Source organism: Lagopus muta, chromosome 9 (assembly GCF_023343835.1).
Source record: "Lagopus muta isolate bLagMut1 chromosome 9, bLagMut1 primary, whole genome shotgun sequence".
NCBI classification, from domain to species: domain Eukaryota; kingdom Metazoa; phylum Chordata; class Aves; order Galliformes; family Phasianidae; genus Lagopus; species Lagopus muta.
The window spans coordinates 20,732,640-20,752,905 of NC_064441.1; the positions used below are offsets into that span (position 1 = coordinate 20,732,640).

The 20,266-nt window shown below is 41.6% G+C and overlaps 1 protein-coding gene across 1 annotated transcript in view; it reads right to left on the reverse strand.

Moving 5' to 3' along the window:
- Positions 1-19,575, reverse strand: part of STAG1 (stromal antigen 1) — a 127,120-nt gene extending 107,545 nt beyond the window's left edge. Inside the window, exons 1-3 of the mRNA XM_048955396.1 lie at positions 19,214-19,575; positions 13,644-13,746; positions 4,464-4,628 (exon numbers count right to left, since the gene is read on the reverse strand). Coding sequence (XP_048811353.1) covers positions 4,464-4,628; positions 13,644-13,746; positions 19,214-19,242 — 297 coding nt within the window. The 5' untranslated portion in view covers positions 19,243-19,575. The remainder of the gene's footprint in view (positions 1-4,463; positions 4,629-13,643; positions 13,747-19,213) is intronic.
- Positions 19,576-20,266: the final 691 nt, after the last annotated feature.

The following is a 20,266-nucleotide window of genomic DNA, read 5'->3' on the forward strand; positions in this document are numbered from 1 at the left end:
GCTGCAAACAGTCTGAGGTAGGGAGAATTCCCAAAATATGTTTCGATGTCTAATTGTCCTTTCTTATTTGCCTTTGCCAGTGACAGGATATTGGATTTATGAGATGATCCAGTCAGAGCTAGAATGTTTATGTTCTTAAGCTCAAGTAACAAGGTATGTATGCAGAACACAACTCCTGAATAAAGTAGATATGATCGTGGCTATACAACCATTTTAACCCAGAATAATTCTGAGCTGCTGCCAGAGATGAGCTGAATCAGAGAGCCGATCCAGCTGAGAAATATCCATCCCAGTGCCACCTATCTACCTCTGTGTGACTACCAAATACACCAGAAAAGTGTAAAATACACCAGCTGTGGGTGGGAGAGAAGGTGGGACAGATCTGATCCACAGCAGCCTCAGTGTATGAAAATGGAAGCGGGCAGACAACAACTGCTCTTAACTAGAGCCACTGAGAGGTCTAAGGATCACAGAGATTACACTGCATAATAATTATGCAATTAAAATAACTGTGACTAGATTTCAGGGAGTGGAGAAGAAAGCAAAGCAAAGCTTCAGCTGGATGCTGAATGTGCTGGGAAGCAGCTGGTAATGCTGCACAGGCTCTGGCACTGGCCATGCTGTAAGCACAGAGCTAGCAGCACCATGACAATTCCATTTCAACATACTAAAATACCTTGGGATACAAAGCCTAAAACACACACATAGTGGCACTCAATGGAGATGTTTTACTCTGAACCATCACTACTCAACACCAACATATAAGCAGGGGGCTTAAATATTTCAAATATCAACATTAACCTGATGTTTGCAGTTCACTCCAGATAAGGGTAAGTGGCAGTGCACACAATATGATCTCAGCACAGATCTGTTTATGTTTTGCTACCAAATGCCTTGTTTGATTACTGCTGATTATCTCTGGTTTTCTGGGAGAGGCACAGATCTCCTCTGTACACACGAAAGCAAAATGCCTCCACACCTGGGTTGACCAACACAGAAGCATAAACTTCATTACTGCTAACTGGACATAACTGACCCATAAGAAATGTTCAGCTTGCAGTCTAAACAACACATGAGATGAGCACGTGCTCAGCACTGGCTTCATGCCGGGTCAGAGAGCAGTGCAGAAGTACCCAGGAAATCTTCAGCCACAGGTCAGCCTGCACAGTGGGGCTCAGCTGTGCTGCTGGTGGGCATTAATCCACGGCCTTCACTCCCACCAGTGGGAGCTCAGACAGTTTAACATGAGAAATGATGAGGCAGTCTTTTCGGCCTACAGAATTTAAGGGTGGGGAAATATAGTGGATATATCTGCACCCAGCATTCAAGGTAAAGAAAAGAGCCAAATGATAAAAAGCAGGAAAGTGTCATATTTGCATAAGAAAGAAAAACGTGTGCATAAACAGCTCTAGGAACAGTTTTACTGGATCAAAGCAACGTACCATCAGAAAGCAGTAAGGTCATACTGCACTGCATACAAAGAGAATTGCCAGCTTCTGAAGCAATTAATGGTACCAGGGCTAAAAACCAAAACCAATACCAGCAACCCAGTACCAGGCTAATGTGGGTATCAAATCCATTTACAGAGTTCAAATGAGAATGTGATGGATGGATACAGCTAAAACTTCATGAAAGAGGCAAAGATTCATAGGCCAAGAGCACCTCTGAAGTGATAGGAGAGGCTGAAGGAGCTGGGAATGTTCAGCCTGGAGAAGAGGAGGCTCCGGGGAGACCTCATTGCTCTCTATAACTTCCTGAAGGGAGGTTGTAGTGAGCTGGGGGTCGGCCTCTGCTCTCGTGTCATTAGTGATAGGAGCAGGGGGAATGGTTTCAAGCTACGCCAGGGGAGATTCAGGCTGGACATGAGGAAGTATTACTTTTCAGAAAGGGTGGTCAGGCACTGCAATGGATGCCCAGGGAGGTGGTGGAGTCACCGAGCCTGGGGGTGTTCAAGGAAAGGCTGGATGTTGTGTTGAGGGACATGGTTTAGTGGGAGCTGTTGGGAATAGGTGAACGGTTGGACTGGATGATCTTGAAGGTCTTTTCCAACCTTGGTGATTCTATGATTCTATGATTCTATGATATGCGCTTGGAAAACAAAATATTAACACAACTTTGCTTCCCTGGAAGAACCAAACAGCAGTAAGCTTGCAATGAGAACCAAAACAGAGGAAAAAAATCAAGTGGAACTGAATACAACTCCTCAGCTAGACTTCCAGGAGCTGGCAATACTAAGCCAGAAAAACCTACCAACTAAAATACATCCTGAGAGCAAACAGCTGGAGCAGACAGATCAGAAATGAAAGCACACGAAGTAAAATTCCCATGTAATTTGAAACTATATTAATTGATTTTTTTCTGTTTTCCGTTGCTGGAAGCAAAGCTAAGAGCACTACAATAAAGGCAGGCTCATATTACAGAAAAATAATTAAATAGCAGTAAATAATAGGCTCTGACAAATGCAAATTCATGTCATTTCTCTGACAATTGACAATACTGACAAATTGCTAAAAAATCCACAACTAAAACCTGCATCAAAACTGAGCTAAAAAAAAAAAAAGCTGAGCATTCCTCATTGTTTCATAAAATCCCTCAACTATTACCTTTGTTTCACATGACATTATTATCCGGGAACTCAAAGTAAAAATAATCTAATCCCATCATAATTGCATCCTCTCCCCCACTGTAGCATTTGGTACTATTATTATTTTTGGAATTTTTTTTTAATCAATAGCAAATTTGGGAAGGGACACAAGTGACACACTCTTGAAATTAGCATCAGAGTTCCTGACGCTGCCCTGAAGCGCGGGGCATCGGTGCTCTGTGCCTTCAGACAAACCTGCCTACTCCTCTGCTTTTTGTTCACTCATAGGAACAGCTTCAGATGCTCCACCTACTTCTTTCTCATGCGTATCAGACACAGGCTGAGCATGTTTTAAGCACATGAGCACATGCACAAACACACCCCTCGTATATTTTTACACAACCATTACATTTCTCAAAACAGTTCCTTTGTATTTGAATTCCAAAGGTCTCTTAATACAAACACACAGGTGATTTCTTTCTAGAATTTAATTTGAGGAAGACTTCTTTGAAATAGAGAAAACGTATCAGGCAGTCCCACACACACAGAGTCATCAAACATCAAAGCAGTCGCTCACTACTTCTCGTTTGGCTCCTGCAAATATCAGTAACTGTAAGACAAACACACTACGTAAAGCAGAATGTATGTTCAGTACTGCAGTAAAACCAGAAAATAGACTCCAGATGTTTCCTCAAATCCTGCCAAAAACAAAATTTGAAAAAGCATTGAAATCCAAGTGAGTTGGAAGCCTCAATGTAAAACATGTAGGAAGGAGGGGCACACAGAACCTGTAGTTTTGTTAGGAGTAAATTTGTTCTGTCTTCACCTACTAGACAAGGGACGATCCTGTGTAACAGGAACAACATTCTACATCACAGATTTGAAATCCAGAGAAAACATTCCATAGCTTTCATGCCTGTGGAAGGCTAAACATAATGACTGTGATTTTGAGCCTCACTTTCCTAATTTACAGTTTCTCTCACAAAATCAAAACACACCAACTGATGTTGATGTCGCATGGGACCCATTTTGTTGAAATGCAAAATAAAGGAGGTCTTCTTACACAACCCTTCAGCAGTAACTGCTGTTGGCTTTTAACACCAATGGGTTATCAGTATTCTGGGCCCACCATTTCTCCTTTGCATGCCAAAAAGAAATAGCTGAAGCACAGCAAGTTACTACAACCATACAAACACAAAACAATCACCTACAGAGGTTCTTCAGATGGGCCTCATCTAGGCTAATAAATAACTTTAAGACCTCAGATCAAAACATAGAGACCTAAGAAACTTTTCTGGAGGCATTTCAAAAGAGCTGCCTTAGATATTCATCTTGGAGTAAAAAAATTGCCTTCAGGGTGTGTCATTCTTTGCTCCTCAGTTAGAGAGGAAGTGGAGGCAACTAGCTTAGCTCTATTCTGTAGTTCTGGTGGAGACAGCAAGAGGGATGCAAGTACTCAAAAGCGTGCCAGCAGCTATTTGGAAAAAAAAGCCAAACAGGAAAACAAAAAGCTTTGTATCCAACAGAAGTATCATTTTATACTTTGTCTTCCTGCAAAACATACCACAGCTTATTGTTTAATGGACTGCTTAATAGCAACATGCATTTTCAGCTCAAAAGCAATCAACAAAATATTTGTGAATTCAACTAACGACTTTCTGAACTGCCACCTGTCTTTCAGAAGCATAACAGCCCCAGCTCCAACACAGCTCACTGCTCCTTATCAGATACAGACTAAGATAACGTTAAACATGAAAGTTTATTGGACCAATACAGCTTATGAAAAAAATCCAAGTGTTTACAAAAGCATGGCTTAGGTCAAACTCCTACAGCCAGGATGCCCTGCAATCTGAAGGTATAACACAGTTAGGTATTTTACCTGCATGGCACTCTTCCCCAGCTTAACCACCTCAAACAAAGTGACGGGGTCTCCTTCTCCATTCTGCTGAGGGTGGCCATTAGCTCTTCCACGACTTGCTCCTCTGGCTCCAGATTCAGAACGACCTTTGTCTCCTGGAGACTTCCGAGGTTTCTTAGTGGCAGACTGGGCAAAGAAAACCAGCAGAAGGAAAAATTTATTATAGCTATGAGATCTGACATCACTCAAAGTATCCTTATACATCATAGATAGATACTACACACACGTGTTCACTCACACGCATAAATATACACGAACATCACAGAACAAGCCAGGCTAAAACGGATCTCTGGTCTCCAGTCTTATCTCCTGCAAGGTCAAAGCAAAGTCAGCTACGAAATTCAGGGCTTTATTCAGTCAGGAATGTATATTTTCCATCATCAGCAGCTGTTGAGAAATAACCTAAAAGCCACTGTCAAGCCAAGGAATTCCAAACCACTGAATTCCCAGTTTTTAAGCATCAGTTCACGTCAACATTCATATTAGTCTTAATCAAAACAAACAGACAGTTGACAGCATAACTCAAACTAGATAAATGGCAGCAAATTACAGACAGGACAGTAGAAGTGTTTTATGCTGGCATACAACGTAAACTTTCAGAATGAGGACCTTTGGAAAACAACAAATAATTTATTACACATATACTTGTCATGTTAACAGTCATTTTCTCTAAGCAGTTATACAACCTTAATGAAAAACAGTGCAATGAAGACACAACACTTCAGCTCCGATAAAATTAAATAATGAAATTTACAGCCGGATTTGGCAGATCATCATCAAAGCCCCTCCTTTCCTGCTTCAGAATTCTGAGTAAAACTTCTTCCCTGTAAACATGAATTGTTTAATAGATTTTTTGAGCTTACAATCAGCTGTTGTAGATCCCATTTGTGATGGGTCACGTAGAGAACTGTTTGAATTTTTCACCTCATGCAAAAAATCAGTTTCTGGGGGGAAAAAAATTAAGATTCCTGCTACAATCTCATGTGCGAATCTTCTCTTTCTCCCTACTGTGAGGCAGGCAAAAGCAAAAACTGCCATCTGCCACAGAACAATGCAGCCTTTTGAGGAATACTGTTATAGAAAACGACATGCAAGCAACTCTAAAATTGTACTGAGGACAATACTGTCACAGTACCATTTACCTTGAATATACAGGCACCCAGTTTCCATTAAAGCTTTTAGTAAAGAGCAGGAAGTCAGCGTTTTTAGTTGCATCTTCCAGGATGAAAGGAAAGGAATCTCATTTCTGGAATAGAGCTGGTAGAAGACAGCTGTAGGCTAGCCTTCTCCTTTAAAAGGGATCACCACTGGTGGGGACAGAGAGAAAACGGCGAGGAATAGTGCAACTGCTTCTTGACAACAGTCAGTTAAGGCCTTGCATACAAATGCAAGATAGAAAGCTTAAAATAATGGCAGAATATCTATGAAAAACTTCTTCTCTGCATTTATGATTAGAAGAATAAGAGTTCCCTCCCAATTATTATTTTTTTTTTTTGCAAAGTTTCCTTTATCAACAAGAAAGCTATAAATACACTTAATGTTTGAGATCTACCAAGCTCTGAAGAGACACACTACCACTGTTTAATAAGAGCGAAGAAGTAAAAGTAGCTTGGTTCAGGTACCGATTAGATGATCTGAAGAAATGCTTTATGAAAGTGGCAAGGCCCTGGCACAGATTGCTGAGGGTGGTGGATGCCCCATCCCTGCAGGTGTTCAAGGCTCAGCTGGATGGAGACCAGGCAACCTGACCCAGTGGGAGTTGTCTCTGCTCGTGGCAGGGGTTTGGAACTGGCTGGTCTTTAAGGACCCTTCCAAACTAAAACACTCTATGATTCCATTCCAGAATGTACAATCCACATGCTTACTCAATCTGGGTGACAGAAAGCCATAAGCATATGATGTAGCTAGAAGTACTGCTAAAAGAAAGCAGGAAGGCAAGTTGATGCCCTCCACAGATGCTAACATAAGCCAGAACATGGCCCCTCTATACTCAGCTCCTCTCAACATGAAATTCAAAAGGGTGATGTTAAATCCTGCAAGGACTAAGGGAAAACAGTAGGAGCTGGATGTGAAATGCACACACCAAGAATGTGAAGCACAGGTAGTCCTGCATCTCAAAAGAGAGACATGCTTTCACAGGTTAGGGCGGGCCTTCAGCTCAACCCAAAAACAAAGTCCTCAAATGCCATCAAGAGCTTCCACACAGCAGCAGCCCCCACCAAGGATGAGTCAGGCTCCAGTAAACCTCTTACAAGCATAATGTGACATTTCTTGACATCTGACAGAAATAAGTTCGTGTCAAGTCCACTCTCCTCAGGATCCACCAAACTATTATCCAGATACAGGAAAAAGATTCCTGTGCTTTCTAATGGGAGCAACAACAGCAGTTACTGTGTGCCCCATCTCACCTACTGTTTCAGCACCTTGAGATACCCGAAATTGCTGCTTTCTACCTAAAGCCCCTTAACTTGACAGTCACCCGTGGTGGTTTGCCTGTTTTTCATTTTAAGCATCAGTTTGTCAGAATCCTGAAGTGGCTTCGTTTTCCAGGCTCAAAAAGATTGACTTTTCTTCTGTTAATGAGAGGGATCCCTGAATAGGGAACAGGAATCCCTGAATATGGAAAAGGCAAGCCGGATGGCTGCACTGTATCTAAATACATTTGTAATCCTCCTTAGTGCAGGTATCTGCTGCAGAGACAAAGCAGGATGCTGATGATGTGAGCCAGGGCATCCAGAGGGAGAGACAAAGAAGTAGTGCAAGGAAAGGAAGCTTGAGGCTTAACGTCACAAAGGCGCTGCATGGGGGCACGAGGCTGCAAGAGCCAAAGCTGTGCTTTCACTCTGAGACCCGGGTGCATGGAGTCAGACTGGTGGGAAGGCCAGAACAGTGTGCTGTCTGAGATGGGAACGGGGGTCACCCCAACAAGACCAAAGAGAGACTTCTCTAACTTTTTCTTTTCTAAACTATTCCAAAACCAAGTTCTAAGCTCAGCCTATACACAAAATACTTCACCCTGTTACGCCATTATTCCACAGAAGTAATCCCTAGACATGAGTTTCATTCTCACAGAATTCAGTAGAAGTGACTCTGCTCATGTTCAAAATCAGAAAAATGTTCTGACAGATGCTGTCACAGACATCAGCCTCAAATACACGAAAGCCTCCAAAGTACAGTCATATGAAAACAGAAGTTATTACTTACTCTTTTGGATTTGTGCATTAGGCTAAACTAGCAGCAAATAGGGCTGAGAATTAAACCACGTAAGCATTACGAAATGTAGGAATTCCAGAACATGCCAGAAAAACTCTGAAATGGTCTTACTACTGACCCCAGGCTCAGCTGTTGCTTTATGGCTTAAACTAAGGGCAAACAAGAAGCAAAATCCTTAACTGTAACTAGACTAACATTGTGAAAATTAAGAATTCTGTAATAAATAAGCTCATGTTTTCCCTTTCGTGTCTTTAAAATGATTCTGAAGGGAAAAAATGTGACTCACACTTGAATGAACAAGTTACAGAGTTAACAAGCAATAGAGTTCACTAAATAGAGCAATAGAGACACTAAATAAAACAAGAAAATAAAACAGCTTGGCATTTTCCATTAATGTTGCCCAAACTGATGGGAAATATTTCTAGAAGAAATAGACACTAGAAGAATTACAGGTCATTAATTCCACTGCCCCCAGTGACAGCCTGTATGTGCACTCACACCACAAGTAATTTAAAGTAACATCCCATTTCTTAGGACAGAAGTTTTTCAACCCTCCACCTGAGCAAGACAGAAGAACTTGCCTCTCAAAGGCATCATCGTCTCGAGAAACTTTGCTTAACACTGTTCAGCAAAAGAGTATCTGGTTTGAGCTCTTTCTGAATGAATCCTCATAGAAAGAAGCTCCCTATCTAGCTATCCAGGTGGAAGTTATTGGAGTCGGTCCTTTGAACTTCATCACAGAAACAAACAAGGTGCTCCTATTTGAAAAACCTCATCCTGCACATAAAGACAAGATACAGGACTGCTAACAGCCGCTTCACGCACAGCTGCACGACACGCACAAAGACTCAACTCCAGTTTTAAGGGACAGACGTAAAATATCAGGTCAGCAAGCTGAAACAGGGCAGTGATGGATGTCACACTAAAGCACAAATCCACCATTAAATTCTTCCAAGAGGATTTCTGCCTCCTGTTAATTGGGACACATGTGATTTGGAACTAGAAGGAAAACTCAATTCCCTAAAATATTTATCATCCAGATATGAGACCAATTGAAAATCTCACATATGAAAGCAAATATAAGGTACTGCGGTCTGTCTCCTCCACACCAAAAGAAATAAATACAAAAGTACCTGAAAGCAAAACCATACAGTCTGTGCTGGGAACAAAAGCATCCAAAGTGCTTTGCTTCATCTTACCTTAAAAAGAAATACGAGGAGAGAAGCTGAAGAACAGCATGCAGCAGCCTCCAGGACTATGAGATGAGAAACACACCAGCAGAGATCTCAGAATTGCCACCCCTGGAACAGACTGACTTTTCTTCTTATCCTCCAAACAAGCCAATCTCTACCTACTCCCATATCAAAATACAATAGCTGAAAACCTTTAAAACCCAAACCTCTCTCATTCCCTTAGTCCTCTAAGAGCTGAGGTTTAAGCCGTGCAATTCTGAGATCCTGGGGAGGTAAGGCCAGGTAGGTTAATATAAAGCATGGCAACTGAAATTAAACAACTCTGTAAGACATCTCTGATCCAAGAGAGGAGGCAAAAACAGCGGATAAATGAATAACTGATCTGAGTCTGAGCTCACTAATATGAAAGCTTCACTGGGGTTTCAAATCCCCTACCTAGAAGAGAGCATTCAATTTCAATAATGCAGCATACAGAAAAGGCATTTTTTAGCTCAGCAGCTCCAACCAGAGAAGTCTTTATACACACAGCACATGATTTACTGAATGTACACCTCGTTGGGTATCTCACACACAGCTCTATGTGAACACACACACCAACACACAGCCACTGACTGGACAGAGCCACCCAATGCAGTCAATTGATCCTAGGCATCTGCTCTACAGCCAGGCTGTTCAGAAGAGCACATGGCCCAGGGGAGGCCTGCCTCAGCCACACCAGTGCTGGGACAGAACATGGTGCAACTCCTGCCAGGTTCACTGCATGAGTTCAGTGCAGCCAGATTACTCACCAGATCAATATGATTAATCTCTTCATCAGTCAGTTTGGACTCTACCCAGTACCTCTTTAGAACTGTCTCTAGAGAACTGGGGGAGCAACATGGAAAGTAACCCTTTCAGAAAGGAAGGCTTCCCCCAAGTATTAAGGCTTTCTAGGAATCAAAAAAATCTGTGTTACCAATGGTAAATTATTTAAATGAGCTCTATCACTTACAGAAGTGTCCCAACTGCAATGAGAAAATGTCTTTCTGGAAAAAGAAGGCTGGAAATAAAACACCAGTCTGTCTTTCTGATAAAATGTGAAATCAATTCTACAACCCCACAGCTAAAATCTTATTAAGGTAAATACGTGTATGGGTTTTTTTGATTGAGTACATTGTGTACAGCTCTGTAACAGAACAGCACAGAACAGTAAACTTTCTTTCCAAATATGCTTATGGCAGACGTGCCACCATAGCTGCAATGACCTAAAGGATGTAAGCAAGTCAGCATTTCTGAGGAGAGATTAATTCTTATTAGACCATAATATTTTAGTTAGAGGAAAAAAATACTGAAACAGTAAGTATCTTTGGGCACAAAGCCTTTCTTTAAGTCTGTAAGAGAAATGAAAAACAAAACATCTAGATATCAGTTGAGCAGAATAGCTCTAAATACTGCAATCTGTGACACATTTAAGACTAAAGATAGGTGGTAGCTATGGAGGAACTACAAGTGATGCGAGCAGATGGAGGAGCTGGGGAGCCACACCTCCTGTGTCAGACAATTCAGCTGTGCAATCCAGGCAGGATCGCAGCAGGGATGAGGCCACAGGGAGGAGGAGGAAAGCGAACGCCCAGCGTTTGCACAACCAATACCTCTAAGTACCTCTTACTAAGGCCATGATTTTCAATATCAAATAATGTTATAAATTTAAATGCCTGGACCTAGTCTTTCAAAGGAGTTTGCATTTCTCCTTAAAGATATCAGAGACTGTGTGGCTTTCTCCTTTTCAGTCATTTTCTGTAGAAGATGCTTATTTATTCCTTTCCATTGCTGCAGTACAAACTGTGCAGGCAAGGTGCCATTGTGGATCCAAACACGAACATTTTGTCTCAAGCCATCACAAAAACTCAGAAAATTTGTGGTGAGGGGAAAGCAGTAAATGTTATTTATCAATGTTAGCCACGATTTCCACAATTTCTCACAGTATTCTTCTATGCAGATCACAGAATCACAGAATTGTATGTAGATTGGGAAGTTGTGATCCAGATGAGCAGACAACAGAATTAGATGGCTGGAGAAATGGCTGAACTCAAGAGGACAGGGGCTAACATGTCAGTCTCTACTGGCTGTAAGGGTATGAAGGAAGATTACACTGGAATGTGTCTTATTCCACATCTTTATCAGACAGCCAAAGAGGGGAGAAAATGGGTTTCTGTCAGGTGTGCAGACGACATGAAATCGACACGGCGACCACACAGTGATATCAAGGGCAAGACTGCTGTGGGCAGCTGGAGGACTAGGCTAACAGGACACTCCCATTTCAAAATGGACAAAGACCTGTGCCATGGCAGAGTAACAAATCCCTGCACCTACAGGCTGCGGGCTAGTTGGGCCTTTATTCTGTGGAAAATACCATCAGAGTCATGGTAGACAGTGGGGTGTCCTGGCACTACAGGTCATCAGCAGCCTAGCCTGCACTAATGTAACACAGCCAGTACATCAAGGAGGTGGATTATCCTCTCCCACTCAGCACTTGTTAGCCTGTACCTGGAATACTGTGACTGGTTCTGGCTCAGCACAGACAGGGGCTGGGAACACTTCCCCAGTGGGGCTTTTATTGCAACAGCACACAGTGGGAAGACAAGCGACAACAGTCAAGAACTGAAGCAAGAAAGGTTCTCATCAAGCAAAAAGAAAAAGCTTTTTTGCAGCAGAAAAGTCAAGCAACGAAACAAATTGCTTAGAGAGGGCGTATACTATCCAGCCCTCAAGGTTTTCAGAACCAGACTGCAAAAGCTGAGTGACATGCTCTGATCCCAAAGCTGACTGTGCTTTGAGCAGGTCAGAACAGAGCCTCACAAAGTCCCTCCCACTCCAGTGACTCCATGACTGCTCATCACTGCACTCCTCTCTGAACCCATTCCAGTCCCAGTGTATCTTCCCTGTGATTTTGGGTTAGGGGTAGAAAGGAGTCAAGAAATCAGACTTATGCAAAGAAGTCCAATTTTGGAAAACAAGAATTACAAAAACTACTCATGTTCTATTGTCTTCCTTGGTTTTAAACACTAGATTTGCTTTTTCTTTTTAATTTCTAGAAAACATAAAGGTGACCCTTTCACAGCATCTTGGTCCTCCGCATCAAGAGAGCTGAAGAGCATTTTCAACAATTGCATGCTTAACATTGGGGGTTGCTCTATACATAAGCAAATGCTCCTGTAGAAACTTGAAGCAGGAGTGCTTCAGTAAATGCTCTCACAGGAGTTACTGATATGCTCAAACAGAGGGATGAGGAATACATTATAACATTCACCTCTCTTTTCCACTCAATATGAAAGGGGAATATAATAATAGCAGTGTTGTTTTACCTTCCATTCACAGACTGACAGCCTTCTGGGTTAGCAATCAGGTTGCAAAAAACCAAGTTTTTTGTTTTTTCTTTTTCAATTGGAATCTAAAAACTGATACATTCACTAATGAAACATTAAGAATTTCTCATTTCACTCTTTTCTTGCAGGCTGTGTAAACAGACGATTTCTTTTCTTTACATCTTTCTTGTTAAGATAAGGTAAGCTTATCTATCTGATGGAAAATACATAGCCTCACAGAAAAGACTGCCCAAAAACCTTCAGGAAGGAGTAAGACTTGCCAAGAAAAGCCCAGGACCTAAAATCTTGGCTCATGAACTCCAGAAACTGGAATGCAAACTGAAAGCCAGTATGCTTTGTCTGCATACTAGAGAGAAACACATGCTTCTGCCCATGCCTACAGCCTCACTAGCTATGGTTAGGGATTAGATTTAGGGTGGATGCTCTTAGGATAAAAAGGAAAACAAATGCACAAAATCTCAGTCTCTCAGCACTGTATATAGGGGTGAACCTGGAGGCAAACACTAAGAGGAGAATCAAAACAATTAATAGCAAACACAGAACTTCCCACCAAAAATCTCATTGCACACTGTGTATTTCAGGTGATGTCAAACAGGAGAACTGCATCACGTGGCCTTGAACTTACAAAAGAAAAAGAGCACAAGACACAACAGAACTTCAGTCATTCCTAATAAGCTGGGTAGTAATTTGTAAAGGAAATGAAAATACAAGACCAACCTGCCTTAACACTGTGTGATAGAGATTTGTTTCTGCATCTTCCCATTTATGGGCCAGAAATGGGCAAACACAGCTAAGAAAAGCAGTCTGTTAGCAAATCTCACACAGCAGACAGCAAAATCATGGGTTAACTATGGTTGTATGTTAGATAAGAAGTCAAAGCTCCCTACTGATATGCAGAACATCAGATGTGCCAATTATATGATTTTTTAAGATGCATTAATTGATCTTCTGAGACATTGTTAGTACTATGCTGAAGCTATTCCATTCACACCAAGAGATGATCAGTTCCTAAGAACATGGCTCAGCTGTCATTTGTCACTTGAAAAAAAAATCATTACAACTTTCTAGACAAAGTGGTTGTGTTCAGTGAGACTCTGCTCAGGTCTGGAAGAATGTTGTAACATGACAGCAACAAAACAGTACAGAGCTAGTAAATTTTAAAAAGCTGTATGAACTCATTTTATGTCCCTTTTTAATTACTTCAAACACTTGTATTTCAACCTGATAAATACTTCATACTGCAAGTCTTCATAGTTTGACATAGGGCTCATTAAAAGCCTATTTATGTGACCACAAGACGATTAGATGAAAAACAGTTTGCAGTCAATTTTAGATAGATGCATAACAAAATAAAACTAAATTACACATACTGGAGGCCTGCCAGGACGGCCCCTTTTTCTTTTTCCTTTGACTTCTGTTTCTTCAAGCTCACTGCCAGCATCTGAATGTGCAGTAGTTTCATTTGTAGAATCCCTAGGGGGGAAAAATACTAGATAAATGAAAATGATTTGAAATCAACAAGTAATCTATAACTGACTGATTAAATTTTTAGTCCTAAATCAGGAAAAAAAAGCATTAAAAGGCTTGCCACATTTATTCTGCAAACTAAGGAACCAAGCAATGCCACCCCTGGCAAAAGTCCTTACCTTTTTATGGGCTGGAATGTCATTTTATAGACTGAAACTTCTTTAAATTAGTAGCTTCTTTTGAAATCAAGTTGCACTTCAAAAACTCACTATATCAAGCGGCATATTGTCAACATACCCATCCTACGTAGTATATTCACTAGTATCAGCTTTCTTAAGTATTTTTGAGCTGCTTTTAAGGTTAGAGAGAAACCAATCAGGCACCTGATCTGGCTACCACAGCATTAGGGCAGTTGCACAAAGTCCCACTAGGGTTAAATCCTGTTTTTAGTCACGCTTGAAGACAACGCCATTGTGCAGCTGTTAATAAAAACGGATTAACAGTGACCACGAGGCACAAACCAGAGGACTCACTTCAATCTTAAATCATTGAAGATCCTTGCAGCTAGGAAAATGCTTCCACTTGTGCAATAATAACAAAAAACAAACAAAAGAAACCTCACAAAGCTCAGATTATCAGCAGAGAAGCCCATAACAATTGTAGCAATTCCTGGTTTAGACTAAGGCCATACTCAGTAGGGAGAAACATTCATTACCTCCAATTCCTCTTCTTTCCCCCTACAAGCCAGGCCCACACGTACCTCCCTTTAAAACAGACCTGGCTGCTTGAAGAAACTCAGCTTATAAGTCATGTTCCAACATCACATTTTGCCCAAGAGAAACCCACAACCAAAACCACCTGTGAATGATGTGCATTGTTCTTTGCAAGACCAGCAGTGCATGACATCTCCACAAGTGAAAGAATACCTGCAGCAATGTCCTCGGTTGTTCAAAGCTGGGTCAAGTCTAGTTCTAATCACAGCCTTCCTTAAAGGCAGTATAATTTCCTTGAAGTGAAGGCAGTTGAATTGCAGTAAAACTTGTATGGAGGGAAGGGGGAAAAAAATCACATCTATCCCATTAAATTATAAACCCTCCAATATGAAAGGCATTAGTGATCTGGTTTGTGGAAACTGAGAAGCTAAGACCTCCACGCTGTCAGTGATTTCTGTTCATTTGTTTGCTTGAATCAGGAATACCTCAGAAATTTGCTGCATCACCAAGAAAGCTATTCAGTAATGCAGAAAGATGCAAATATCACTACATCAGAATCAGGAATCTTTGACAGTTGTCTTGACTGAAATTAGTGCATTCCCCTAAATTAGCATATGCCTCCTCTAACACAGATGATTTTGTGGAACTATGCTGAAATTCTAGTATTTTGAGGAATTATTTTCTGACCTTTTCCAGTTTACAAGCACAGGAACACCATGCAGTGTGCGTTTACAAAAGTTGGAACACAGAAGAAGACACAGCAATCTGCTTTCCTGACAGCACTGCTGATGGACTACCCCGCAGTAGTCTATGTATCCCAGAAATGCACATGCCCACATTCAATACCAACTGTATCCAAGCACATTCTAGTTTGCAGACTGCATGTTTTTATGGCAGTATTTCTACAACTTAAACTGAAGCTTAGGTGTGATGGAACTAGAGAATTAACTTGTCTGCTCCTTAAGCAGGACATTTGAAAAACCCAACTTATTTGAAAAATAAGTGAAACCAAATGAAGGAAAAAAAATAATCAGTGAAACCCAACAACAGTTCAAAATGACTTGGTTAAACAGCTTCACAATGATGAAAACCAACCCAGCAGATGAAAACAATGCCTACGTGGACGGATGTATCCAGGCTCTGCACATGCTACAACTCAATGTGTAAAACATGCATTTGCCTCACAATGACAGAAGTGAGGAACATGCATAGAAATATCTGCTGCATTCTGTGGCTGCAGATAAATTAAAGCCATTCACTCTTGCTCTGTGTAGAAAAAAACAGCTGCTCTCATCCACAGAACCCTAACAAAAATGTGTCAGGCATGGGGTGGTCCAAACAATACCGCAGTTCTGTGGAAATGCTGTAACTTCGTTAGCTTACAAAACCACACACCTAAAGTCATCAAGGCAAATATTTTTCTCCATTAAAAGCAGATTCAGCAGTCTGCCATGACAAATGGCGCTACCACTTCCCCGAAATGCTGAGTTATGGAAGGAAATAAATCAAACCATGCTACTATTTTGCTTGCACCCAGTCCATGGACATCTTCATTTTGCTACACCAGTGTCTGGGTCTAACTCCATCTATTGAGACCTGAGTGTTTAGCAATCACTTCAGAGCTCTATGTATGAAATGAACATTTGAATTATTACTAACCTTTTGACTTTTCAGCAGAGCTCTGTCTCAAACCTGATAAGCACGCTTCTCTGATTCTCCTGTCGAAACACCTCTCATTTGCTGGAAGCTTTTTTGGAGAGGCCCAAGAAATCAGCGAGGTATGATTCACTTTCTCTTACTTTTAGACGTACACAATACACACTGAAAATCTGCAATATACCTCATGCTGAAGTCACTGTCCAAAATAGGTTAGACAATTTATGAGTTTTCTTTCCTCCACTAATAGAAAGGTGGTCTAGACAAGGTTCTCAAATACAAACGTTCAACATTTTAAAAAGATCAATCTCCCCCTAACAGTAAGTGGGGAAGAGAAAATATTTCTTCCCACAGAGGAGCATAAGCTTGTAACAGGTGAACAAATTAATAAGCAGATCATGTTTATGGAGAGGGGTGACAGGATAAGGACAACCTGCAGTCCTCGGCTGACTTAACATGAAAACAAACACCCACAGTATTTCCAGAAGCAGGGGGTTCTGCTGGAACCATGCAGCTCCTGCACAAAAAGGCCCTTGCACTGAGGCCTAGAGCTCCTTCAGAGTGTGGGAGGAAGTGCTTCTCGCTCCTGGCGAAGCCTTATAGCTGCTCTGAATGCACACACCCATGTTCCTTTCTTCTTAGTTATGAACTCAGGGGAGGAACAAAGCATCTCAGAACTGCTTGCAGTTCTGTCAGGTTTTTAACACTTACTGAGAGGAGCATCTGGCCAGCATCCATCTCTCTCGTTCCCTACACATCTTTCAGAGCTGCTAGGAAGCGATTTTTCCTGTGGCATTCACCTGCAACTTAACAGACCAGAATTATCCTATCCTTATACTTCACGTGTGTGTGTGACTCGTCACCTGAGAGAAAAACCTAGGTTTTGCCACAATTTTCCATTTACCTTTCCTGAAGCTGTTGGGATGGAAAGTGGGCCTAAGCAGACCTGCATGAGAGGAAAGGCAGCAGTGCTGAAGGCTAAGCTCTTCCTCTCCAAGACACCTTGAACATGGCAGAGACATGAGAGAACTTGGCAGAGCGTGAGGAGACCTACAAGACCAGGCTGAACAAAGTAAGGAGGAGAAGTCATAACCTCTGTAAGGAACCTAAGTATACTCTGCCTTTCTTTCTGGTTTCTGTGGTGGCACAGGCATTCTAGAAAACTTGGCAGTAACTCCAGAATGCCTCCTAGAAACTCTGGATATTATTCTGAAGTTGTAAATCCTGGCCAATTAAACTAATCATGTGTTAATGAAGAATTAATGGGTTACTCGTCAGTCCTTTGCTATGTCATGCTTCTAAAGAAAATATTTCCATCGACACAGTAAATCTCAAATCTCTGCAAAATAAATCAACTGAATTAAATTTACCTTCCTTCTACTACTACACAAAGCCCTAGCTGTGTAATTCATACCATGCCCTTAAAACAAAACTAAAGAAACAACCACACCAAAAGCCTATGTTCATATACCAGTTCTAGTAAATAAGAACACTTCTGTAGAGCTTGTCTGTGTTGTTGAGGTGGCTCAAGGTTCTGGCAGACATAAATCCAGTAATTGCTGCCACCAGCGTCAGCCTCGTGAAGAAAAGCATTCCCAAAGAAAAATGGCTAAATGCACAGGCTCATGAATCATGGATGAATCAGCTCTCATGGTTGATCTTCAAAATCTGAGAGCGTGCCTCACAGCAAACATGACTCATCCCACCGAGGCCCGGCTTCCAGCAGTCACCTAGGTCACGTAAACCAGACAGAGCTCTGTGCTACGTCTGAAAGATGGATACGTAGCATTCTGCCTTCAGGACATTCTGAAGCCATTTCAGTGAATCCAGAAAAACTAAAGATTCCTCCTTTTTGTGTGCCCTCAAAGGGAAGAATTCTGAGAGGGAGTCACTGATACTGTTCTAAGTATATTAACGAAACAAATCGACTTTCAAACTCTTTGTCTAAAAGGACGGCCTTAAAGGTTGGTTAGGTTGTTTAAGTTGGACAGTATGGGCGGTTTACTGCCACCTCAGTCATCTCTGGGTTGAGCAGAACTGCACTATCAAATGTCCCTCACACTTCCCAGCTGGGGTGCTGAGTAATGGAATCTATTAATATGCATTATATAACTCTAAATTCTACGCTGTTCCATTCACTTCTTAGGGCCATGCAGACTTGTGAACTGGGAATGGGAATATCCCTTTCCCATCATCACAGTGACAAAACGTAAAAGCTTTCTGTCCTCAGCACATCTCACAGTTACTCGAACATGGCACACATAGGAAAATTTTAACTGAGAGCATCTCCTGGCACGCTGCCCCTCGGTGGTACCCATCACAGCCACCCACTGCCGGCTCACCACAGGGACTGGCTTTTCTCTGGAAATGGCTTTAAAAATACAGGAGATAACGGCAGTGTTGGGCATACTATTATTAAGGTCAAATAATTTCACAGTTGTCAAAACACTCAGATTCTTCAAAGGAACTTAAATCTGAGGTCAGGCCCATCACAGAAGGAAGGCTGTGTGACATGCAGCGCCAACTTCCACGTTCACCTCTCCATTCCCAACAGATTATCGCTCGCTGACCGCTGACTGCTGCAGCCTGAGGAGGCGCGGGCACTGCAGCCGGTCGCAGCCAGCTCCGTGAGGAGCGGCTCAGCCAATCAGCGCGGCCGGCAGCTCTGCTGGGGGCGGGTTGTAAAAAGGGCGGGAAAAGGACTGTGAGGAAGCAGCACTGCGGGGCTGGCTGGACCAGAACACGTGAACGCCGCATGCACGCTTCAACCAGAGGAGCCAGAGGCTTTTTGTACAATAAATACAGCTCACGGAAAGAATAAGTGCCCTCCTGGAATACGCAGAAGTGCTCAATTATGACAAAAGCCCATTCCTATTTCTGAAATCTTATAACATTAGAAGCATAAGAGTAGCAAATACTTGTTTTTGCTTTTCACATCAAAGTAAAATCTCCATATGAGGAGCCACCCTTTAAAGGAAACCCTTAAGTTTTATAGCTTTTCGGGCTATGACAACGCACGAAGTCTGGAACACCGGTCTGCTCCCTGCTCAATTCTGCATTTTGAAAGCTGAGAAATTCAAATACATAAAGAAGTGCATACTCACTGTAGTACTGGCAAATCTGAAGTAATCATTTTTGCAGCACTCTCGAAAGTAAGAGCTACATAGAACTTCTTCTCAAAGTTATAGCAAGACAACTACTTGGAAACCTCTGTCGTGAAAAGAATGTCAAAGTCCAGTCTGTAAAAAAGAGAAAAAACACGTTAGTTGTGATTCCAGAACAGTCATACATTGAATGAAAACCACTGCAAAGAGAAGTTCTGCCCTCAGTTTGAAGCATGATCGCTATTAGTCCACTTGAAGCTCAGAACCAGCATCCCCAGGACAGCAAAACCATATTCTTGCATTCCGTGGTTCCATTTCTGCTTAGGATTTTGCTTCAGCTGCTGCTTCAGGGCTTCCTATTGCATAATCTAAACAAAGTATTTTCTGTTACCTCCCATATGCATTTACTGTAACTAATATAAAAATGCAAACAGAACTGAGAAAATGTTAATAAACAAGATAACAATATGAACATGAGCAACAAGAAAGCACGTCATGATGTAGACTGAAGGAATCTATTCTCTCTTCACAGAACAACAATAGAACAGAATAATAGAACAGAATAGAACAGAATAAACTTGAAAGATAAAAGTTTGGTTTCATAAGAAACAGCCTGTTTTAGTTCTGAATAAAGGCAGGAGACCCACAGCAAAACACACAAGTTCTGGTTTAGGCATGACAACAACCCTGATGGTATTCCCTTAATTGAACTACACCTCTAAAATGGGACTAACAGGCTCACAGATCCACACGGCTGAACTTCAGAGAAGATAAATCAGAAGCTGGACCAGTATCTAGATGCAATAGGAAATATTTAATGATGAAACCAAAGTTTAAGCAAAAAATCAGACTGCATGCATGGCATTGCTAGGCCTACTAGTAATATTTCTGTAGCAGAAGACTGACCAAGGAGTTGACTGCCATTACATAGCGGGGCAATGTGGCACATGTGCTAAATGAAAGCAGAAGCAGCAAACTATCTAAATAGAACTGCGCCAGTGTAAGCAAAACAGTACAAAATGTAAAGTACTATTTGCATCCTACTACATCAAT